The sequence below is a fragment of the Mytilus edulis genome, chromosome 1 (genome assembly GCF_963676685.1).
Source record: "Mytilus edulis chromosome 1, xbMytEdul2.2, whole genome shotgun sequence".
NCBI classification, from domain to species: Eukaryota; Metazoa; Mollusca; class Bivalvia; order Mytilida; family Mytilidae; genus Mytilus; species Mytilus edulis.
Window position 1 is genome coordinate 39,160,412 of NC_092344.1, and position 26,911 is coordinate 39,187,322.

General features: G+C 31.8%; 1 protein-coding gene across 2 annotated transcripts in view; it reads right to left on the minus strand.

Moving 5' to 3' along the window:
• Positions 1–5,888: 5,888 nt before the first annotated feature.
• The window catches only part of LOC139482376 (uncharacterized), a 36,594-nt gene continuing 15,571 nt past the window's right edge, over positions 5,889–26,911 (minus strand). The window contains exons 3-12 of one of the 2 annotated variants that reach the window (XM_071266240.1): positions 24,627–24,860; positions 23,701–24,034; positions 19,495–19,670; positions 17,907–18,386; positions 17,198–17,457; positions 16,211–16,436; positions 15,495–15,629; positions 14,288–14,423; positions 11,145–11,389; positions 5,889–7,993 (exon numbers count right to left, since the gene is read on the minus strand). In XM_071266240.1, coding sequence (XP_071122341.1) covers positions 7,781–7,993; positions 11,145–11,389; positions 14,288–14,423; positions 15,495–15,629; positions 16,211–16,436; positions 17,198–17,457; positions 17,907–18,386; positions 19,495–19,670; positions 23,701–24,034; positions 24,627–24,860 — 2,439 coding nt within the window. In that variant the 3' untranslated portion in view covers positions 5,889–7,780. The remainder of the gene's footprint in view (positions 7,994–11,144; positions 11,390–14,287; positions 14,424–15,494; positions 15,630–16,210; positions 16,437–17,197; positions 17,458–17,906; positions 18,387–19,494; positions 19,671–23,700; positions 24,035–24,626; positions 24,861–26,911) is intronic. The other variant, XM_071266247.1, reaches the window with a different exon arrangement.

A 26,911-nucleotide genomic window follows, 5' to 3' on the forward strand; every position in this document is an offset into this window, starting at 1 on the left:
GAAAACAGACGATCAAGTATTGTTCCATGTTTGGAACACAGACGATCAAGTATATGTTCCAAAATATTAAAAAAAATTAATCAGTCCTGGTATATATGATGAGTTTATTTACAACCACAGGGTCAATGCCACTGCAGTTGGAGTTTTTATTCCCCAGATAGTATCACCAGCCCAGTAGTCAGCACTTCTGTGTTGACATGATTTATCATTGATATGGTCATAATTATAAATTAACAGTTTACAAAACGTTGAAATTTTTAAATACTAAGTTCAATACTGTAGACGTCTGGCGCATATAGAAAGTTTTAATCCTGGTATCTTTGATGAGTTTATTTCCATGTATTGAATACAGACGACAAAGTATAATTATGTTCAATTTGTTGAAACAACGTCCTCGTTGATGACATGCTAATTTTCAACTCAATTTTTACCACGACGTTTGTCAAAATGGAGCTGGGACTCCTTACCCTCATGCAGAGGCAAGGTATTTAATTGAATTTGAATCACTCAATCTTTAGTTTCTGTTGAGTGTTTTGTGTTACGTTGTATGTTTTTCGTCTATTTCATTTTGGCAGGTGAATTCTTTTTTTTTTTTTTTTTTTTTATCAATTTTGTTACTACTGAAAAAGAACCTTATACAAAAACATTGCAAATGAGATGATATAAATGCTAACAATTTGATAGTCTGAAGAACGATAATACGCTGACAAAAGGTGTAGTTGTGCATGCAATTTTGTGATCCTCTTGAGTGATAGTAAACAATGTTGTACACATCTGTAGTTGCATAATAATTTTAGTAAGTCTAGTAAGTGGTTTTATAACTTACTAAATTTCAGATTTGAGAGCCTATACAACCGAACAGGATCAAAAGTATGACCAATATCGGGTTATGAATCAGAACTTTGTATGAAGGATATACTTTCCTTGATTTAAAATGAATGAACAGCAAATTCAAATCAAATAATATTCGTACTTTCATGCCAGTACTGAAACGATATCCTGAACTAATGGACTGGCGATACTCTTGGAGATTTACAGTCCACTAGTAAAGATATAGATCAAGTAGAACGCGTTCACTACACCAGATGGGCAGTTCGACAATTAATGTCACTTCGGTGTTTCCCCGAGGCCAAAATAAATATTGATATCTAAAACCTATTACAAATGAAGGGTGTATATGCCCCAAAAAGGACTAACAGTTTAGACAAATAGTTAATTTAGACTGATATGTAAAGTAAATTTGCAAGAATACCGAACTCCATAAAACGGAAAGTCCTTATCAGTCATTTGAAGAATTGAAACAGGAGTCTTAAAACTAAAAAAAAGTAAGATCAGAAAAATACTGAACTCCGAGGAAAATTTAAAAAGAAAATTGTTTATTTTAAAAGCAATGAGCATATGCATGTACACTGCCCATGTTTAAGACAATCTCTTTAAACGACCTCTATGTAAAAATTGACAATGTGGAAACAAGGATTAGTACAGGAACTTCCCATTGAAAATGAGTTATTACACCCGGTCTTTACAGCTCCAAATCTCATACTTATAGAACGAATATTGCAGTGCCAACTAAGATAGGTTAATGGGTGGTTTAATCAAGTACAACACGTTTAAACGCACCACATTATATGCTTCAAACAAGTCAAGCCATCTTGAATACGTGTTTTGTTATTCTGTGGATTCATTTTTATTCGTGAGATACCTATGTTCGTGGATTTTGTGGGTCCAGGCGAACCACGAAATTAAATGCTCAACGAATAACAAATTGTCTATAGGTTTTTATGCAGTCTTGGGTAAAACCACGAAATTAAATAACCAAGAACATGCAGGTTTTCCTTAATCCACGAAAATTGGTACCTACGAAAATAAATGAAACCTCAGTTTTTGTCTTTGTTCGTTTATCTCAATCTGGGTTTATCATTGGAGTCGGTTGTTGGTAGTTGGTGTGTGTTTTGTAAGTGTCTATGATTTTTGTTATCTTTTTTTCACGTGTCTGTGATTGCTGTTATCTTTTTTTAAATAATTTATTAGACGTAGATCTTGAAAAAGAGACGCGATAGATACCGAAGAGAAATTCAAACTCAAAGGTAAAAAATAAACTGATAACGCAATGGCTTATAAAGAAAAAGATAAACAAGCGACAGTACTTAAAACTAAAGAATCAGCTACAGAAATCTCACCAAAAACTAGGGATGATCTCAGGTGCTCTGGAAGGGTAGACAGATCCACACATGGCATCCGTCGTATTACTGATGTCAGTATAACCTTGGTGATAATTCTAATTAGGTAGGACATATTTTGGTTAAAGGGGAGGGAATTGTAATAACAACAATTTAAACATATCCGTCGTCATCTGTGAAGCAGATATTTCTATAAAATAACGGTCAAACAACTCTAATGGCGTCCGTACAACTAAAAAAGGGATGATTTCAACTTTACAACTTGGAACTGTATGCGTAATAACGTCCATGTGAACAGCAAGCGCCTATGAAGGACATCATGATAGGAAATACGAGCTTGTAAATTCGCAGAACTTAAAGCATGCCCTCAGCAAGAGTAGCTACAAACCCTTAATGTGTCTTGAAACTCAAGCTTGCGATATCTCATGCATGTACTTAATTGAACTTCAACAGTCAGTGCAAGCGCAGCTTTGTCTGAACGAGTTTTAACCTTGGAGTTTGTGTGCGTGTGTGTGTGGTTTTTTTTTTTTTTTATCAAAAAGTAGGTGCAACTTAAAGCCCGCATGCAATGGTATCGACCAAGCTGTAATTAATAAAAGTAAAATCAACACATTTTATTTCTTTCAATTCACATATCTTATTATTTTTATTCCGGCAATTGGAGATTCATTGTAAACTACATTATACAAATGTATATAACAACAAGAATGTGTCCCCAATACACGGATGCCCCACTCGCACTATCACTTTATATGTTCAGTGGATCGTGAAATTGGGGTAAAAACTCTTATTTGGCATTTACATTAGAAAGATCATATCATAAGGAACACGTGTACTGCGTTTCAAGTTGATTGGACTTCAACTTCATCAAAAACTACCTAGAACAAAAACTTTAACCTGAAGCGGGACGAACGGACGAACGGACGGACGAACAGACAGACGGAAGAACGGACATACAGATCAGAAAACATAATGCCCCTCTACTATCGTAGGTGGGGCATAAAAAGAACACATCACCCATAGATATATTCAACCAAAGAGTAAATGGTCACCTTTGCTCAAATAAAGGTTTACATCAAAATGCATTTAGTGTGAACATGCAGGAGCGATTTGCTACTGGACGTTAAGTATCCAACAATCAATGAATCTTAAAAATAATAACAACGCAATGTCAATTTAACCTTGCTCATCCCATCATTTCTTAAACTAGTCTTTAGTTTTTTTTATACATATATCTTAATTATTTCTGTATACGACAGTTTAATTCACCACTTGTTAATAGGGATTTGTGGTCTGATTGCCAATGAGACAATCATTAACAAGAGTCAAATAAACGAGGATGAATTTTGGGTCCTCAATGCTCTTCAACTTTGTACTTGTTTGGCGTTGTAACTATTTTGATCGGAGCGTCACTGATGAGTCCTATGTAGACGAAGCGCGTGTCTGGCCTATTAAATTATAATCATGGTACCTTTGATAACCACTTTAAACAACTATTGTGCAAGATGCGACCAATGTCTGTTTTGTTGTTTCATTTTCCATGTTTGTTTTGTGCTCTTATTTTTTCATGTCTTTTTTGTTGTCTCATTTTTCCATGTGTAATCAATAAACCAATTCCTTGATTTGAAAATTTGATTACTAAAAAAAGACAACAACATATAATGTAGTTTCGTCAGGGATCAAAATAAAACCACTTAAATAAAATAGTGCGTAATTTTAAGAATATATTTATTGAAAACAGAACTAGAAAATATGAAAACAGATACAGCAGTATATAACAAATACATAGAAAAATATAATCACAGATATAATCACAGATACAAAAAATATCATTGTAAAAAAATAATATTATTTTTCTTGATATTGCACACTTCGTGAAATAATAACTTAATTGTTTGTTCATAATATTAATCTCCTGCAAAATTTGTTTTGTTTGGTAAACGATCAGTTAAAAGTTAAAATATTAAAATATGCAAATATATAGGCAAAGGTTTGTTGTCTGCTGCTGCAGTTATTGAAATTAAAGACAAGCAATCTCCCTCACATTATTCCAAAATGCGATTTTAAAAATAAAATGAAAGAAAGATCGCTCCATTTGCTTATACAATCCATCTGTGTAAGGTATCGAGCAAATCTAACGTTTACCGTTATATATTACCGGTACTAACAACAAAGCAAAAGCCTGAAACATCTATACTTGTATATAAAAACAAAAAAATAGAGAATGTTTCAGAATATCCTTACTTGGGTCTGCTGATTAAATCAAATGGTAATCTTAGTCATAGTACAGCTGAATTAACAAAAAAGGCAAAAAAGGTTTTGTTCTCTATTAAAACATATACTAATTCTCTTGGCAGCCTTCCTATCAGAGTGTCAAATAACTTATTTGACACCTTAGTGAGACCTATATTGACTTATAATTCTGAAATAACATATTTGGACTCATATATAACATATTTCAAAGCTAAAAAAAGAGCTTTGGTTTCTGGAAAAATTGTGGACCCATTTAATTTTATTGACAAGACTCCAATAGAAAACTTGCATCTTGGGTATTGCAAGTTTACCCTTGGCACTAACAAGAGTGCCTCAAATTTTGGTACAAGGAACGAATTGGGAAGACTGCCTATTGAATGTCATATAAAAACCCAAACTATTATGTATTTAGCAAGGCTTTTCACCTCAAATTTGAATCCCTTATTACATGAATCTTTTCAATTAACTAAAACTTTGGATTCTAGTGGCACCTATTCATGGTTCACTTTTGCAAAAGATATTCTTTCTGAATCTAACATTGATATAGATAGACTAAAAACCTGTGATAATTTAAAACAATTAAAAAATATTAAAAGCTATATTAAACCCCAAATAAACTCATACTACAACAACCTGTTGATAAATAAGTTAACATCTATTGATGATAAAAGTAAATTAAATTTTTATAAAGCACTTGAGCCAAATCTATTGATCAAACCTTACCTCTCTAACCCAAACTTTGAATTTAGAAAATTAATTACAAAACTTAGAATCAGTGACCATTCATTATTAATTGAAAAAGGGAGGCATTTTAAAATTCCTCGCGAAGAGAGACTTTGCAAAAAATGTAAAGTACTAGATGATGAGAAACATTTCCTAATAAATTGTTCTCATAATTCAAATATTAGATTAACATATTTTGATTGCATTGATAGAGAAAGTAATTTATTTGCTAATCTCACTGACAATGACAAAGTTATATATATACTTAACCCATCAACACCAACACAAGTGAATAAACTAGGATCCTTTATAAAAAAGTCAATGGAACTGAGGACAGGGGACCCTTTAATATTTACCTGAATTTGTGTATATATATTGAGTTACTTAGTTATTGTCTTTATTTGTTTTTGTTGTTGTTATATGTCACAAACTGTAAAGTTTATATGGCAATAAAACTTTGAATTGAAAAAAAATTGAATTGAATTGAATTGAAAATTGAATTGAAATTGAATATATTAAACGTCTGACGAAAATTAAGTGTTTAATATATTAGTTTCAAATAGAAATATAAGTTATGTTTGTACATTTTAATAGGAAAGACAATTCGTCATTTTCTAACTGTATATTATTCATCTAAATTCGTATATAAAAAACATAATTATATTTTTCATCTATATTACCATGATCATCAATAGTTCATAAATAAAATGACTGTCAAAACACTTTTATATATTTTTTTTTCTTTCAATAATATCAATACATTTCCAAATGGTAGTCATACATGTGTTGATCTAATCAAATTAATCAAATCCGTGTTGAAACTATTAAAATTCTTGAAATTTTACATTTGTAGAATTTGAATTTTCAATATGCTTTCAACTAAACTTTCATTGTAAAGTTAAAAAACGAATGAAAGGTTAGGTTTATTTCTTTTTTCTAGCAGCATGACAATAAAATGATAATGTTAATATAAAACATTAAACAACATTTAAAACTAATAGTATAATGATCAATATTTTATTGCAACTGCAAAATCTCAAACGAAATGTGATGATAATGATGAAATTCAAAGCTAAGTTTTACACTAGCACTATAGTGGTTAAATGTAAGCCATTGTCATCCATAACTTAAAAAGTCGCTTTTTTGATCAAAATGTATTTGGAAAGGATCCGTTGTTTCCAAAATTCAGAAAATATTGATTTGTCATGTTACAGCAATTAAAATGTTTTTAATAGTAGAAGATCCAAATAACCAGCAATTAGTTCAAATTTTACTGTACCATATTTAAAAAAAAAAAACAAAAAAAAAAACCGGATCAATTTCCCTTGGATTTCTATCGTTCACAGAATTAAAAAAAAAGGAGAGAAGTTGTTTAAATATTACTGATATGAATATTTTTCAACAATTTTATATATATCATCCATATTATCAAGTTATATCGCGTTTCTATGTTGCATTTGAATGCAATTAGCGTCGTTCGTGCATGGTCAGGATCGTAATTGGGTGAGACAGTCTTGACAAAGTCCTGGAAACACTCACCGCCGCCGGTACATATATATATAGGAAAGATCTGACGAAAAACATCCTTTTTTTTTGCATTTATATTTCCTTTTATCTTTTTGACTGGGAGACGGATTAATATAAGGGAAACCTTGTTTCCGAATCCCTAAGTATTATTGTATGACTGTATTTATATGTGTATGTCATGTACATGATTTTTTGAAATAAAATATGTTTAAAGTAAGGCAATTTAAAAAAAATAATCTTTTTTTTTTAAAAATATTTTTGATTGAAAATGACTTTATTTGATTGAAAGATAAACATTTCGTCTGGTACATTTTTGGTTTTGGTGACGACAATCCTCCTTAGTTGCCAAATAATAAGAAAATCTGAATTTAAGTAAAGATAGACGCAAATGACCATGCTTTGAAATAAATGTTGGTAAAAAATTAATTTGGTACTTGACCATTTTCATTTAAAAGGGGCTCAGGTACCAACATAGTTTGTCAAACGACCGCATATCAACCGTCTTCAAGAATTCTAGACAATGGCAAAGCTTGGCGGAATGAATTAGGGTTATGAACATACAACACAATAATCAATTTACATTAAATATCAAATATCATAAATAAAATAACTATCACAGATATTCACTTGGTATAGAATTACAAAGCAATTATTGAATAAAGTGTTTTCTTCTCTTTGGTAAATGTACGTTGAATATATTTAGTAAAAGTAGATCGAATATATGTTTTACATATACGAAACTGTATGTACCTTAAACATAAAATCTATATATTGAACATAGTTAATGAAGTATAATTTTGAAATATTTATATATTGTTTTATCACTAGCATAAAAATGACCTAAATTATTCTTATAAATATTTTCTAAACTTTTCTGAAAATGTACAATGTATGAAATAACATTAACTATTAGAAACAGTTGCTTTCACTACTATTTTTTCTAAAATGTCTTTACTTTTACAAAAGCAACATTAAAGCAGAGAATACAATATCTAAAATAAATTTAAAAAAAACTTTTCTTTAAATTTTCATTTTTTTTTCATCATTCTTGAGAAAACGAACTTGCATCATTTCTTGCTCTCTGTCTCTCTGGATCATTATATGTTTTCTGCAGTCAGTCCACACAGACTCCAGGACGGGGTAGTGACAGTACTTGCCAGAAATATGATGATCTCGGAGCACTCTGCCGTATCTGGACACATACACGTGTATGTACACGTGTTTGGCGATCCTGTAGTGCTCATTGTATTCTTGCAGAATTTAACATCACCATGGAAACGACCGACAGAAGATGTCACTGGGTAAGAAATCTGAATATAAACAATCGGGTTAAGTAGTAGGAATTACTAATTGTGTATTTTTAAAAATATGCATAACACAAATTTCAAACTGAGCTTTGAACAATGGTTTTGGGTAATTTTGTAAAAACAAAAGTGGCGAAATTCGGCTCATATGGGTGACTTTACACAAGCCCAGTAGTCAGCACTTTTGTGCTGACATGAATTGTCATTGATATGGTTATATTTATAAATTTACTGTTTACAAATTTTTGAATTACTAAGGCTTTTCTAACTCAGGCATAGATTATTTATTGCTAAGGTAATCTATGCCTGAGGTTGTGGGTATACGAAATAGTGACATTTTACATGCTTTGGGAGGCCTGCTTTGAATGATTCCATCATAGGTAGGCGTATTACACACCATTGTGTAGATAAATAAATTTGAATTTACGGCATAATAAGTTAAAGTGGGGTTGTCTGGCTCCGAAACAATAGTAGTTCAGCAAAAATGGTCGTCACACTAAACTCCGAAACATATAATATAAACCACAATTATTAAAACTATCCATACATATAAGGAAGGAATAGAACATGTACACTGAGCTAGATTTAAAAAAACCCGTGACATTTCACAAAGTAACATGTCTGCAGAAGACATCACGGTCACTCTATCCAGACATTTTATTCTGACTCCGATTCGACTAGTCTTTACCATTACTCATAAGTGCAGGAAGCAACTGGAACAATTTGAATATGACTTCATGACAATGCCATGGATGACACATACTTGTATGATTCAATAATGTATTTGTATTACTATTTGAAGGGTACCACATGTTTAGCATAATCTGCTTACCGTTCAGGAACAACTGAGATCACCCCCAGATTTTGGTGAGGTTCGTGGTACTCAGTCTTTAGCTTTCTATATTGTGTTTCGTGTACTATTGTTTGTCTGTTTGTCATTTCTTTCTTAGCCGTGGCGTTGTGAATTTATATTCGACTTATTAAGTATGAATATCCTTCAGACATATTTCGCCTCTCTTTTACTATATGTAACTATATGTACATATGCTCTAAATATAGTCCAGTCAAACTAAGATTTAACCTCAAACTAATTGCAACAGAAAATATCTTAGTTCTAATCTATAGCATTATGCCCTTTATATACACAGAAAAAAGTCGCATAAAATTTAACTTGAGGAAAACCCAAAATCAGCATTTTTTATTTCCTATGGAAATTAACATTGGAAGGGGAGATAACTCTTGCAAAAATGAGTCTTTTTTGGTCAGCTTTTGGTTGTTTTTCTTGGAATTTATGTAAAGTATGATACTTTGATGTGGTTATAAGTTTGTATTTGACTAAATTATATAATCTTCTGCTCATGAAATGTACAAAACCGAAGTTTTATGGGTAGATTTTTTTTTTTTTGCATTTTTCATGAAAGAAATTGCAAATTTTAAGCTTTGTAACCATTTTGAAAAAATATGTGAAAATTTGGTATTGTTTATATCCGAATATTAATTTTTTCAGCAACTTACTTATCTAAAGAAACTTTAAACCACAAAAAGATGAATACATGCTTAATTATTTTTATCAAATTTGAGATTCTTTCCCTTGACATGCTGAAAAATTCAATAAATGGTCAACTAATGAATTACGAGTCTAGATAATAGCTTGATGAAATATATAAAAACACCTTTAGAGTTGTTTGTTATACTCTAAAGACAGCTAAAAAATCAAGAATCAATACATTCTGATGAATAGAAGCGGTAAAGTTATAATTTTGTATCAATTTTTATTGATATATCTGCCTTTTTTGCAAGAGTTATCTCCCTTTTCAATGCAAATCTCCATAGAAATTTTAAATGGTGATTTTGTTTGTCTTCCTCAAGTTAGATTTTATGAGACTTTTTTCTGTGTATATTTAGGGTATAATGCTAAAGATTAAAACTAAAAAATCTTCTGTTGCATTTACTTTCGGGTTAGGGTCAAATTTATGCTAGATTGACTGGACTATTATGATAAATATTGTGTTGCTTTTGAATAAAAAGCAAAATCACAATAATACTGAACTCCGAGGAAAATCAAATCGGAAAGTCCATAATCACATGGAAAAATCAAATGACAAAACACATAAAAAACGAATGGACAAGAACTGTCATATTCCTGACTTGGTACAGGTATTTTCAAATGTAGAAAATGGTGGAATAACATATTATACATGAATGCCACAGGCAGAAAATGTGCATTCTCATAGATTTTCGAAAAAGGTGTTCTCGACGAGCAAAGGGTGTACAGTAGTGTTATTTCTTTTAGAAAAAGGAGGTTGGATTATGGTTTATTTAATGTGTGAACCAATGAACATGTTAGTCAAATATAAATTTGTATTAAAATGTGAACATTGAGAAGGAATATGGTTATATATGAGAAGGAATATGGTGTACATCAGAATTGGATGTAAACACAAGAAAACAAAATATCTACACTAAAGATGAGTAATTACTAATTTGCAGCAACTAATACAAAACGTTTGATCAAACTGCACTATAAATCCTTTTAAAACTCCAATTTGTCTTGATTGTATTTTAATGTTCTTTTGAACTAACTCACTTATAGCAACCATGTTCTGACTTAGAAACATCTGGTTATTGGGGCACTTTCAAAGGGAAATTAAATCTTATATCATGCTACCATTGATGAAATATACAAGTAAATTTTTTTTGGCAACGCTATTTTTGAATTGTTTAATTTCTACCCGATTAATAAGACCACTCACAAGTATTTTTAGTCATATTTATTTTGTAACATCTAAATCTATTTTAACAAGCACATCAATTATAAAATGCAGTGCTATAACTGGCAATATTTCTTAGTTACTGTAGCTAATTTGGAAATACAGATTAAAGAGGCAAAACACTTTCCTACGCATGATCTTCGAACGACAAATGCAAAGTGAAAATATAAAACTTATACAAGACTTTCCATACTTAAAAGGTTTAAAGTACACTGTTTGATAAGATGTTTTGTTTATATCTACGTATAACTAGTACATTGAATATCTATATATGCCATTTAATCAGTCGTGAAACAAAACTATTTGTATAAGAGTACTTAACTGAAGAGCTACATGTATAAATAGTTTATAAAAAAGAAGTATAGAAGTGCATTAAAGAAACTTACGGATACCTGCAGGACCTTGTCTGCTCCATGACGAACACATGATATTCCCTCGCCCTCCACAGTAATTGTAAAACTCTGTAGGTTGATGTTTAGGATGGTGGTATTGATTCTGGCCCAGAAGACTGGAGGAGTGTTCCCCTGAACAGGTAGAGTCATGCATGTACTAGAGGAGTTGTCAAAAACATTAATCATGCTGTTTATTAATAGCTCGCTGTCGTCTCCAAATATGTCAATATAGTCTTTTACTGGTATCATAAAAAGATAAGATAAAATAATTTTCAAAGTTTTTTTCATATGCAAGATTTGACAACAGTAAAATAATATTTTTACAGGGCCATTAATTATTTTGGGCATGTAGACAGTGGCCTTCAATTGCGGACCGACAAACAGAAAGTAATTAATATAGAATATAGAAAATAAACAAGCGTAGACGAAATATTGTATTATTCGATAGTTTTCATCTTGGCCTGTCCTGGCACCATGGAAAATCGATAGTATCAGTGAACTCTCAAACCAACAGTAACCGAAACCCCATGATTGTTATTTAGTATTGCATAAAGCTTTCTGCATTTGTGTTGATAATGTAAAAAAAACGTCCTGTGACATGTTATTTCAGTTTTCAGTATAACAATGCATAATGTAGATTGAACGCAATAATGATCAAGAGAGAATTGTTCAAGACTTTGATCATCTATTGCATACATGAAGTCGTGTTTTCCTAGGAATTTTAAATGCCTTCCTTGTACTACAAATATCTGGATGCAAATCCTTTGATCCTTTGACGTATCATCTAGCAACCTGTTGGCCACACTGCTGAAATCTTGCCATTGTCGACGTTGAATTGAAATAATTTCCATAGCAATTCTGGATAAAAATCACCTATTGTCGGCTAGTAATGCTTATCAAATCAGGAATATTTATTTCTGTGAACACTTAAGCGGAAAGTCTATGGATGTCACAAACTAGTACAGTAACTTTAGCCCCAAAACACAATGAAAAGGTTACTTGATGAAGTCCAAAAACCAAACCATTGTAGGCAGTTCAGATGCAATTCTGAATTTTACTTAAGGTGAAGTAAACTTTACTTCCAATTTTGAAATGCTGCCTGATATCATATATTCTACCTTATTTTGAATTGATCAACCTTTAATCAAAAATTGTGATATTGAGGAATCTGATGTCCAAGCTTCAACACTAGCTGTAACTTTTCTCAATATATAATAAAATATCAATAGTTATCAAATATAAAGTGTCCTCTAAATATCTAATCAAATGTATATAGTCCTCCAAATATCTAGTTAAACTCAAAGAAATGAAAATGTCTCTTAATTATGAATTGTTCCGACTTTTACAACCTGTTCAGATAAAAATGTCAGTTTCAGAACAAAATTAATTTACTAGTGAAGACCAATATCTCAGCAAAAAAAAAAAAAAAATATTAAGCAGGATGAAGCACGAACTACTTCCAGCATATTATGGTTAAACCCCCGCATGTTTTACTGCCTCTTTTAAAACAATTTCCAAATTTCATTGCATTGCCTGCGATATATTATTCCGGATTGCAAATGAGATGTTCCCGTTCCTTCTTTTTATGTATTCGACATCAACGTTGTTGTGACATTATTTTTTTCAGAGTCCCCAAACAACTATCAAGCAGACGTTCTTATTACTATCAAAACCATCGATACAGATGACGTTGTAATGACATATAATGTATATCTTAATCTGTTACAGTTATGTTGTCAGGTAGATGTGTCATAATTATGCAGCAGGATCATACGTAAATTAAGAAATAATTCATGGAAGCCATAGATTATTGGAAATTTACACATGGCATGGGCCGTGATATTCGAATTTTATCCTGAGCGTTTGCTTCCATGAATTATTTCGATTCTAATAGGACAAATACGATCATTAAAAAACTGAAGCGAGGGTGGGGAAAGCTGTGTGTGTGTGGCTGTTCTGTTTTACTCCCTGTTAGATAAAGCACAAACATTCTAATAAATCCGTAGCTTGCATGGATTATTTCGTGAACAACCGCTAAAATAAAAATCTGTTTCATTCTCAAAACCAACAATTGTCATTTTGATTTACATGTTTTTTCTCGTAAGCTACCGACAAATCCAAAGTTGACATTTCGTAACTAAGGAGCAGCCATGTTGCCTTGCTGAAATCAGTAAATATACGAATAATGCAATAGAATAGAAAATCAAACAAAACCTACCTTGATAATCAATTTTAACACCATAGTAAACAACATTTCAATGGTTCACGTAACAGAAAACTTTCAACTCTAGCGTTTTCATTTGTATGACGTCATGTTTTGAAATGACTTAAATGCGCCAAAAACATTAATAGACTTTCGCGGAATTTTATTTTATTATTTTTATTTTGTTGGTTTCTTGGAGGTCTTGTGCATTAATTCTTTTTATTATGCATCCGAATAAGAATAAAAATGATTTTTTCTTTTATAATTGCGATTGTTAAAGCAATAAAATCGGCAAAATTAATGTTTGCAAATAGGTTTCAATACATGTGGATTTGTACATGGGAAGTATATTGTAACAGCCATTATTATGAACACCACGTAGTCTGCGCTAAGTATAGATATATCGAGAATTTTATCACAGTGTTGTTTACAAAGCGAAAGAAGCACGTCATATTAGAACTAATAATAATCATTAATAAAATCAAATTCTGTTCAAAGAAGCACGTCATATTAGAACTAATAATAATCATTAATAAAATCAAATTCTGTTCAAAACGGAGTGTCCGTAGAAGAAAACCAAAATATAGTTGACATGTTTTATTGTAAAAGAAAACTGATAAAGAACCTATCGATACATATAAAATATTTTCTTTCCTATTATTTGTAGCCTAAAGGAGCAACCATTAGCAACCATTTAACTAAAAAGGGGAATATGTTTTTTTCTTAGTCAGCAAAGCGCGAACATTTTTTAATTTTTTCAACGCTATCAATCAAATTATTTAGTATTTAATCCTAAAAGATATTGGGAAAATCTGGATTCAGAATTCAGAATATGGTTTTTCATCCGTTTGAAATTGGGGATCAGAAAATTAAAAAAAAATAAACAGACCCCAACTTATCAGTTACATGGTCGTTCCTGTAACAGTTAACTCACGTGAGACATAGGTAAAGTCGTAATCAACACCACACATGGAATTACAGCTTTCTGTCATTAGACCTGCCTTTTTGGCAATCAGTGGACTTGTCAATTGATAAATGGAATGAGTTCCGTTATCCGCTGGTGCACCAACCTACAAATGGGGCGAAACGATATATTACTAAATATCTTAAAAATGTCATTGTGCGTTTATATTTCTATGTGCTATGCAACATTATTATTTAGATGCAGTTATTAAGTCTTGTTTTACCTATTCTGTATTATTACCAATATATGTGATGTATTTTATCATTGTTTTGGATTTGACTTTGCATTCAGTAATTGCCAATGCACACGAGGCTAACAACCAATCCCCAATAGTAAGTACTACAGTCTTATATACTTTAAAAGTAGTAATCTATTGCGATAGGGAAGTACCTCTTTTGCTCAGCATGTGAGAGCGTTGAGTAGGATCACTAAGAATCCGGGTTCGAGTCCAGGCAGATACAAGGCCATAAAAAAAATTTGTTTGCCCTAACCCTACCAACGCAAATAATAGCTGCCTACTCAAAATCTTTTATTGTCATGATGTGAAAATATTTATTTTTTATTCAGATACAAAAGGCATGAAGACTCATAAACATCTTATACATTGTACTTGAAATTTCTTTGCAAAAAAGAATAATAAAAAAAAATGTCTACCTACCTACCCACTGTCTCAATGTTTGGGTAGGGTTTGGGCAAACCAAAATATTTTACATTGAATGTAATTTTAATGAAAGAATCATGCTCTCTGGTTACACCTTTATTAGAAAGCTCTTCCTATTAGAAAATTCAAAAGCGGAATCTAAATGATTAAATTTTGGGTGAAATTAAATTTCGTCTTCACATGCTTTAACGTGAGTTTACTTTTATAAATAGAAAATGAGATAGGATTGCCGGTGAGGCAACTATCTACCAAAGTTCAAAGGAAGTGGATGCAAGTAATTGTGTCACTAATATGCAATGGCTTTAATCTTTTTGTTCCTCAAAACAAAGACACCATACACGAATATTTCATAGTATGTAGTGCACTTTCTGAGTTCAGAGTTTGTCCTTTTGTGGTCTAACGTTGTTGTTTTTTCCGAGTACCACGGATTTCTAATCCCCCATTAAGAAGGTGTAGATAATATCAGCAATAAAAACAGTTAATATTTCTTCGAGAAAAATTAGCTATTCTACTTACGTCAACTGGAAGTGTATCGAAGCTAGTACCATCAAAACTTCTTGACATTGAGTAGTTTCCTGGAAATGTGGAGTTGTCGTTGATATTGTTAAGAATGTTCACATGCGTGATGATAGCTGGACCTTCGAAGTCGTACTGTATGAAAATAGAATAGAATAGAATAGAATATTTTTATTTCCCAAATTACAGGCCCCATGAAGGGCATACAATCAGATACAATTGATTTACATAATTGGTAACAACAAAAATAATAGTCACATGTAAAATATATATTTACAATATTAGCATTGGTCAGAATCAGAGCCAAAAAACCACATATATGTTGTGAATAAAAGAATAAAATTACATTATATGGGTCTTATCTGCATTCATTCTCAAATAATTTTATATGATAATAAAATTAACGGTACCAATTTTCTTGCACCAGATGCGCATTTCAACAATACATGTCTCTTCAGTGATGCTCAAGGCCAAACTATTTGAAATCCAAAGCTTATATAAAAAATGAAGAGCTATAAGTTAAGTTTTGTGATTTTAAGAGTTTGTGTGTGGTGCAATCTAAAATAAACCTAAACATTGTGAGAAACTCATTTGCCAAAGTTAAAACAAAGTTAAACAAGAAATATAATCTATATAAATGATTAAGAATTATTTTCAACTTAGAAACGAATTCAAAATATAGCAGCATATTACATGTTATTGAGAAATTAACATACTATAGGCTGTCCAGAGAGCGGATACTGAGCTACCCATATTTGCGTGGATGTGTATTTAGAACCAATCCCGAACCAATAGTCCTCTGATCTTGTTACATTTATTGCCTCATTAAATTTTGACTTGATTCGAAGTACCAATTTATCTTCTTCCTCATCATCAAAAAGGGGCATATTACATGCAGGCTTCATGTCCACAGCAACGTATTCATAAGTACCATCGCTAAGGCTGAAAGTAAAGTTCAAACTAAACACTTATATCATAAGTTCACTCACACATGATATGTTTATATTTAATTTATGTTCTCGTATTTACTTTTAAAGTTTTAAAATTAGGTTTTAGAGTGAATTGTTCATGAGCGCTGGTGTCTGCTGGTGTCTGCTGGTGTCTGCTTTATACATGTACAATGTCGCAAGTTTCCAAAGAGAACAGAGTTACGATAAGAAGAATCTCAGTCCGGAATATGCTGAAAGGAGCAACTATTTAACTTCAAGTTCATTAAGTTTTTCGATGATATCAATATCAAAATTTAACACTTTTTAAGGTATGAGAAAAAATCTGGATACCTGGATACAGATTTTTTCTGTTGTCATCTGCTTGACGACAATATATTTTTTCATCAAATTAGGGATCAGAATTTGTTTTTTTGGTAATAACCCCCCCCCCCCCCCCCCTTGAAGTTAAATAGTCGATCTCTAGTCTAAACTTATATTGTCAGCTTATCAAAAGTTAATCTATCCTATTTCATGTGACTAATAGTTTATTTAAATTTAGTATTGACCTCTTAGTTCCAACAATTTATTAACATTGTATATGGTATGATAATTTACCTTTAATTTCAATTTTGCAAATCACTGTAATCAACAAGAAACTGTGAAATCAGTTATTAGAATAAACGGGTTTTATCTAAATTGAACACGCAGATTCTATGATATGTTAAAGCTTAGAGCATTGGGACGTTGTTCAATATTCAAACTAAAGTTACATACAGTGTTTTATTGGCATTATCAACAAGCTGGACAGGATTGAAGCATACTAAGTTCTTCCCCATTTTTACTACTTCGATGCCACAGACAACAAACGTTCCGTCAGTAACATTGGAAGGAATAGGAAACTCAATTTGTAGACTTTCCGGATTCGAGCCTCTTTCTGTGGTGATTGTCAAAAGTAGGTCAAAGGTTGAACCTTCCGTGATGACCTGGTTGTCGCCACAATCGCTCGTCAACTCAAAAGTGTGGTTACAGTTGGTCTGAAAATAACACAAAGATAAAAATACTACCATTTGTTAAATATAAAGTGCAGGATTACTATTTTTGCTTTGTATTCATTTAAGATAAGACAAGTTAGACACCAACCATTTCATTAATTTAAGATGTATCAAGAGCATTTCATTAAAATCTTACAGAATAAAATAATATGCATTACTTTAATAAATTCTTTCCATATAATATTTAAAACAGCCAATACATAACACAACCTGTAGTCTAGAAAAGTATATTCAAACAATATAAATTAAAGCTCGCACACTTTCCAGCTAAAAAAAAAAGATAGATGGTTCGTAATAGAAAGACAACAGCCCCAAGCGGACTAAGATTTAAAATTTCTCGAATATCATTCATTTCGGTTAAAAAAAAAATTTCTACATTAACAAATTACTTATTTTATTTGATTACTAAAGAGAGGTTTGATAGTACTTACGTCATACGTAACAGTTCCGCTCATAGTGTAAGTAAGTGTTTGTGTATGCCCTCCCCCGGATGGTTCGTGTATAGTAATAACGACGTCGTATTGCTGGCCGTCTAATGCATAGCCAACACCTCCTACCATAGCGACATTGATATGTATCTTGTCGGCGTCCGTGTTTACTGCTGTATCATTAGTACCATGATTAGCTGCGGTAATGTTTATATATGCAGTGTCCACAATTCCATCTACTTCAGATGCTTCGTATGTCGTTGTGACAGACGCACATTCAATATTTGCCCCAGAACTTTCAACATAAGCCTGTGATATCATAATACCAGATGTTCCACCTCCATTTTTAGATGACTGAACTTTATAGATAACTGAAACAAGTCCTCTTTTTTCAAAGGTTATGACAGCAGTAGCGAGAAAACCCTCTCCGACTTTCTTTGTTAGGCCGCCTACATGCGTAAAGCTGTCTAGAGGGAAATCAATCTGTAGAGAGGTATACAATATAACATGAGTTTTAAAGAGAGAAAAGTATAGAGGTATACAATATAACATTAGTTTTAAAGAGAGAAAAGTATAGAGGTATACAATATAACATTTGTTTTAAAGAGAGAAAAGTATAGAGGTATACAATATAACATTAGTTTTAAAGAGAGAAAAGTATTGAGGTATACAATATAACATAAGTTTTAAAGAGAGAAAAGTATAGAGGTATACAATATAACATTAGTTTTAAAGAGAGAAAAGCATAGAGGTATACAATATAACATTAGTTTTAAAGAGAGAAAACACAATGTTGTGCTGTTACAGCATATTTCTAAGTTATGGCAAGGGTTGTGCACTAACAAAAATGTTAAACTTCGACCAATGTATGTTCGTAGTCAGGATCCAGTAATTTAAGTTTTCAATAGTTGCTGTCTGCCATATTTTTTTACATATTTTATTGTTATGTCAGCAATCAGGGCGTTGGTTTAAGCTGAACATACTGCTAAGTGTTTGCTATTGTTGAAGGTCATACGGCGACCTATAATTGTGTACTGTCACATCATTTCTTGGATCGTTGTCTGATTAGCAATTAAACCACATCTCCTTATCTTTATAGAAGATCTTCTTAAACTGTAAATTTAGTTGTGTTACATGTTTATTTTTAGCTCGTTTTTTGTACATGTTAAATTAGTCCGTTAGTTTTCTCAATTGAATTGTTTAACCTTTGTGATTTCGGGGCCTTTTATAGCTAACTTATTGGTATGTGCTTTGCTCATTGTTGACGAACGATGACCTATAGCTGTTAATCTCCATCCAAATAACAATTTAAAAAAGAAAACCATTATAGGTCAATGTACGGCCTTCAACATGGAGCCTTGGCTCACACCAAACAACAAGCTATAAAGGGCCCTAAAATTACTAGTGTAAAACCATTCAAACGGGAAAACCAACGGTTCATTTGTTCTCTTGTGGAGAGTTGTCTCATTGGCAATCATACCACATTTAAGTGAACTCTGATTATGTGCATACATTAATGTATGATTCATTGGTTATTGACTCCTTAGCTTAACTTAACAGTTATAACATGCACTGTATCTGTAATACAAACCGGGTCTGCTGCAATGGCAGTGACGTTCATTGTTGCTACCCAGACCTCCGATCCGTCTATCTCTACTCCAACGCCAAATGGATATTCATCTGACAGGATAGCAGTTGATTTCATGTGTACCATGGCTTCAAATTTTATTTTATCTACTTCACCAGCTACCGCAGGTAATCGTGATCCTAAACGATACATAAAATAAAAACGTTAAAAATAAAAGATGTGTTTTGTTCTGCTTCAACGTTGAAATATCTGAACTGTTAATTTTTTTTATTTTTATCATCTGGTGCAAATAGTTATTTGTCAAAAGACTTACAACTGATACAAAAACCCTATGCAAATCATAATTTGAACAAACTTGCATCTTGTACACAACATATAGAATGAAATTCAAAACAGTGTGGCTGTGGCCATTGATTGACACATTAAATTCATCCATTGACTGGGACAATTTACGTGAACGTTTGTCTGTAACAACCACTGTTCACGACGTACCTACGATAGACATTTAAACTGTGGGGTCACCAAAGGTTTCTTGACGCCTTTAATTATAAAATAATTCGAAAAATTAATCAGGAATAACCTTTATGTTTTGATTTATATAATTGATATAAATCAAAACATCGTGTTATTTCTGATTAATTTTTCGAATTACTTTATTAGGGTGTTGAGAACCTTTGGTGACCCCATAGTTTAAGTGTCTTTAAAAAGTACATAGTGAGCAGTGGTCGTTACATATAAACGTTCACCTAAATTGTCCCAGTCAATGGATGAAATTAATGTGTCAATCAATGGCCACAGCCACACTGTTTTGAATTTCATTCTATAACGAATAAAACATACGAACGATTCTTGCAAAAGGATTTCTCTATTTTGTTATATGAATATTTACAAATTGAAATAACTATGTGAAAAGAAACTTTCATTCTAATATCTGAATCAATTCTCTCTGAAATTATATTAGCTACTTTAGTATTTTAAATCTCGAATATAAATCTTGTAGAAAAAATCCTTCTCATTATTGACATAACATATTGATAAATGATAAATTCATTTCTTAATTTGGCGTATAAATATTCGCATGCGCTCAGACGCAGTAATTCAGTTTTCACATATCATGACAAATCTAGATTTCGCGCCTTTTCTCTTGTCAAGAAAATTTACTGATTAGATCGACACGTATACTTTTGCATTCATGATATGTTATTAAATAGAGTTATATTTTTTTCTGATCGAACATTTTTATATTTATAGATTAATTTTCCACCATTCGGAGGTCCAGAGACCATGATTTACATGACCAGAGTTGTCACAATTTATTTATATTAAACTGATCAGTACACTTTCTTCTCACATTGCTTTTTGTTTTATTTACGTATTATTAGAGCTTTCTTACAAATTGACGAAAGGTACGTATGCTTGACGAATCATACGTAAGACTCGTTTAAGGGATCCTTTATTTTGACATATTTAAATAATAGTCGTGGAACTTCGGACAATTATCCTACATGCAACAACACTTATTAAATTGGACTTTTCCGATATATTTAGGATTTCGGGACGTACGATATGTTAAAATATGATACCACCAGGTCGGATGAGATAACACTACAAAATATCCTAAATATATCTAGTAGTCAGACAAAAAAAAATGCCCCTAAAAAACTAAAAACCGACCCCTCCCCTACGTATACTCTTCAATATTACAATGTTTTGAATCATCACCCCCCCCCCCCCCCCCCCTTAATGTGTATAAATGATATACCGGGGCAATGGGACGAATATTTTAGCGTATAATTGCGTTTTGCCTATAGTCCTCAACATTCATCAAATATTAGCCACTGGACGATAAGTGATAACTTCGCGTCTATCTTCCAAACATGTGTATTATTAAATCGTCATTATAAAATCCACAATGTATATGGTGTAAAATCGTAGATTTATTTTCTTGATATACAAAATCTGTTTTTCTAGATTTATTCAACATTACTTTTTAAAAACATGTATCATCATTTTTGTTTAGCAAATCTCGATATTCCACTTTGACAATTTGCTGAAAATGTACTATAAAAAATTAAATAAATGTGAATCTTGTCGTTAAATTTAGACTTACGTACTTCAATAATGCCGTTGAAAAGTTAATCGTGAAACTCGTGCTTAAAAATTTCCCGCGGAAATGTGTGTTCTCATGGTTTACGTAAGTAACGTATCGGACGTAAGTGTATTTGACACTATTTTTCTCTGTTTGATTATGTTAAAATCGTGTATTATTTGCGATATTATTCTTTTTTGAAAAATAAACTTGATTTAGAAAAGAATGCTGTTTTACTGGATAAAACACAGACTCTTTTAACAGTTATTGTGGAAATGAAATACGTGCTCCCTTTACGTTCGTTCGTACCTTTCGTCAATTTGTAAGAAAGCTCTATTAAGACAATCTTTATGTTCGTATGAGTATAGCGAAGAAGAACATAAATTACATACATGTTTGTCCATTAGTTTCCATAATTGGCGACAACGAACCCGAGCTTTTGGTAAAATTTAATTTCATTTCCCTATAGAATGCAATATTCATGACTTCTAGGGGTTCTCTTGACAAAACAAATGATAAGTTTGATATAAATCGAAATTACATGGTGTGATTAAACAAATGACTGCTTTCAACTCTTGAATATCAAAATTATGCAAACTGCAGGTTTTTTCTTTCTTTATTGTCTCTATATATTCATGATTATTTAATATCTAACAGCAAAAATATGAAAATTGTCAATATCGAATCGTATCTTTAAAATAAAAAATGTTTAAATAAAGGCAACAGTAGTATATCGCTGTTCAAAACTCATAAATCCATGGACAAAAAACAAAATCGGGGTAACAAACTAAAACTGAGGGAAACGCATTAAATATAAGAGGAGAACAACGACACAACATTAAAATGTAACACACACACACACACACACACTAAACTTTTCCTCTGAGTAATCAATCAGATTCGATCCAATTACAATAATAATGGTACCACTATTTCGCCTAAATGTCCCGCCCTTGTTTTAACATTTGTCTAGCAGCGTACTAGTTATTGGTATGATGCTTACAGTTTAAAATAAAACAAAAGACGCGCACCTTGTTTCTTAGAAATTCGATTCAAATTCCGTTGGATTGCCAAAGAAATTACGAAGTTGAGTAGCATCGTAAATCAATAATTCCATAATGTTATGCCGAATTGGACTATGATCATATTTGCCGGATTTAAAAACCTACCTGCTTGAAATGGTTTGAACATTTAAAAAAGGAGGGACGGACGAACTGATGCACCATTCATATGTGGGCGTATACATAATGTTGAATGACATATCGATCATAATTAAAATGTAGTTACGCACTGCAAATGCAGAAGTAAATAAAAACTTATACCGTTGAATCTGTTTTATAGATCAAATGTTTTAATAAACTCATCATAAATGTGACTTTCAATTTTCAAAATGTATAAAGTATTCGTAAAGTTAATATTATGTCATTTTAGTTGTGAAAAACAAAATTACTACCAAGAAACTCAATATTAATGATTTACGAATCTGCGGTAACAACAGTTAAATCATTGAAGTTTATAAAACTTAGTGGTAAGTTTTTATGTTTGATCAAATATCTGTATGGCTTAAACAGGCAACAACATCTATGGCTACGTTTTGTTCCTTCACTTATCTATTCAATATAGATACCTCCGGAATCAAAACTATTTTATAGTTGTTTATATCATTGTCATTTAGTCTTTGATTCATACAGATGTCTCAACATTCTTAAAGGCATACATCTCCTTATTTTTTTTTATATATACGTCCGGTATGTAAATACTGTCGAATGCAATTCTGCGTTACTTTACGTAAATGCATTACGTTTTCGAAGGACATAGCCATTACATTGGCGCGCAAAAATTATTACGTTTGCGCGCATCTTTTGATTATTTTTGGGAGCATTCATTTACATTTAAACTTAGGTACTAAAACACATGGAGATTATACTTTTTTTTTATGATTTTCGAGCAGGATAAGTCCGTTCCATTGTGCACAAGCACTTAATATTGTAAATATATATACAGACAAGTATACTCATTTTACCTATGTAACGAAGGGATAAAAACTACGGTTATCTCTAATTTAACCCAAGATCAATTTCTTAATAATTATTTTACAAAACTACGTATTATAGGTTTACCCCTGTTCGGTATATTTCCAAGTTCTACTCTAAGTCTTCGTGCTCCACCTGGATCTGTTGCGCAGTCTGCTCCATACGCCTGAAGTAGTGGATAGTTCAAGAATGTCGTAGCGCTAGTACTGTCGTAGAATTCGTAATTGGTTTTTACTCCGCTTGCAATACATTTCAAAGACACAACACGGAGATGATCATTCGTAGTTGACAGTGAAATAGCTTCGACTGCTATAAATGAGTTTGGGTATGGTACCCAGGCTTCAAATGCAACTGGGGTTAAAGACATCATCTTTATTTCTGTCACATTTTCCATGGAAAAAGCTGGTGTCTTCCCATTGGCCTGAAAAGGAAAGGTTTCTAAACTGAATTTTTTTAAATACAAAGGCTTTTCTACTTTAGGAATAGATTACCTTAGCTTTATTTGGCAAAACGTTTAGGAAGTTATATCCTCAACGTGTTCAACTTCGTACTTTATTTTGCCTTTTTAACTTTTTTGGATTCGAGCGTCACTGATGAGTCTTTTGTAGACGAAACGCGCATCTGGCGTAAATACAAAATTTAATCCTGGTATCTATGATGAGTTAATATTCAATACATGGTTAATTTCTTAAATATTCTTGATGTCTTGTTCAGCAGATTTAAAGTCAATTGAATTTATATGTTCAACTGTATTGAAATCAAATTTAACAGTATAAAATTGTATTTTATGATTTATGGAGACAGTGAAGATAACATTTATTCTCAAACTTTGATTAAACAAATTATTCTGATAAAATAGTCATTCACTGCAGCACTAACTCTCAATGACACAAAAATCATAATTTTACAAGCAAATAGTCAAAAATTCATGTAGCATCAAAATTCGTCCGACGCAAAAACAAACGCAGATTAATTATAAATATTCTTCAGTTGACAACAGTATTTCAACAAACCTGTGTTGCGGTTCTGATGTAGTGGGCAATCTGTCCTACCCAGATACTATTACTGTCGTCATACTCAACACCTGCACTGACCCAGTGTGTTTCGTTGTCTGTCAGTCCAGTTGTGGACACAACAAACGATTCAAACTCGATAAGATAAGCATAGTCGGCCTCACTTCCACCAATGTTACTGACAGTAACGTCTCCTAAATCAATCACAGCACGAGTCGACAGTTGTACATTTTTCTAAAAAAAAAAAAAAAAAGGCATGATTAATTTTAGTGTCTAAATGAAATGTTCTACAATCATGGGAATATCAAATTCAATCCAAAGGAAAATAAATTCTTAGAGATTTTAATTCAAATTATACTTAAACAAACAAAGTATTCATCTTTATCATTTACATGTTTGTTGCATGGGATTTATTTTATTTTATATGATATCGATATTATTTAAGGAACAAATGTTCAATACTTTTATAGGAGATACGTCATCGGTTTTGGGACATGGACCCTCTTTATTTGTTTTATTTTTTGTTGAATAAGATTTTTGTAAATTTTCTGGCTTATAAGTTTATCTTTTTGTTTTGAAGGATGTGTTCTTTTGTAAGATTTTTAATTTTAGTTCAATTATAATTATATGTTTTGAAGTTTAGTATGACGTTAATTTTCACTGAACTAGTACACCTTTTTGTTTAGGAGCCAGCAGAAGTACGCCTCGGCCGGATGCGAGAGTTTCTCGATGTGTTGAAGATCCATTGGTGGCCTTCTGCTGATTTCGGTTCTTTGGTCGGGTTACTCTCTTTGATACATTTCTCATTTACATTCGCGTTTTTTTTTAATATAGATTAGACTGATAGATTTCCCGTTTGAATGGTTTTACACTAGTCATTTGTGGGGCCCTTTATAGCTTGCTGTTCGGTGTAAGCAAAGGCTCCGTCTTGTATATATCTTAAACGTTCTGACACTCTATTCGTATGTGGAAAATAAGAATAGAGGAACAGCACGTAAAAGTTATGTTATATAATGTTTGTAAGGATAACATACGGAAACATTTGATAAGGGAAAATAAGTTGAAGTATTAAGGATCTTCGATACTCTGTTTCAAAATAACAAGCTTTTTACAGAGGATGACCTTGAGGTCACTCCGATGTATTGTTATCGCTTAAATTTCCGTCATTCATAAATTATAGTCAAATTAGTTTTGGGTTTTCAACACCAGTGAAAAAAGTGCATTTTCATACCTGCGATTTCTGTTCTCCGGTTGTACGATTTTTCAACAAAATATGGAATCATTTCAGTTGTTGATTTAGTGGTGAAAATTTGACTGAATTATATCTTAATAAATACGATTTTATATGTTTAATTGGTGTTTCAGAAAGAGGTCAGGTGCTCTTGTTCATTCATAAAATTATCGTTCATTCATAAATTTATCGTAAAATAAAAATCACTACACAGGTTATACGTGTAGTGTAAATGATTACCTGTAATCTAAAAATAGCGGTCTCACTAATAACGACAAGAAGAATTTTAGCGACAAGAAGCGTCAAGAACGGACAAGTAGAATAAATTAAGCGACAAGAAGACTATTTAGCGACATGAAAACTTCTCGTATCGCATGAGGATGACACATATCAAATGAACAATTATGTGTGGGACTTAGTTTTAAGAAATGATGTCAAAGTAACACTATGAAAATATTTTTAGTAAGCTGAAATATATATTTATTTTTTACATGTTTATGTCTTGTAAGTTATTTTATTTCTGTCCCATTTTTCAATATTAGCGTCTCGAAAGGTGAAATGTTTTAACTGAATGGTTAATTTAAATTAATTATGAAAATTGTTAAAATTAAATAAATAAAAGTAATTATTGCCCTGTTACAAACACTACCAGGGGATAATCCATAATTACCCCCAACTTTAGCCTGGTAAACTTGTTGTCTCCTTGTGAAATATAAAACATATTAAAAATGATTTCCTGCTTAAGTTTTTTATTGATATAAAGTCAAAACCTTCTTGCTTTTCACTAGACAACCATGTCCTGTCAGGTGTAATTCTTATATATGTAGATGAAAAATAAAAGTCCCCAAAACATTAACATGGCAGCAATTGCTTTTACAGCCTTTAAGGCTTTGATTTTTTTTTTACAGAAGAGTGTCCACCATGCACTTGCACTGCACTATAATAATAGTAGAATAGAATTATCATATACAAATAGATGAAAATTATATATACATGCAATCGTAATATTAATAATATATATAACAACAAACCAGTGTATTCTCTACGACTATTA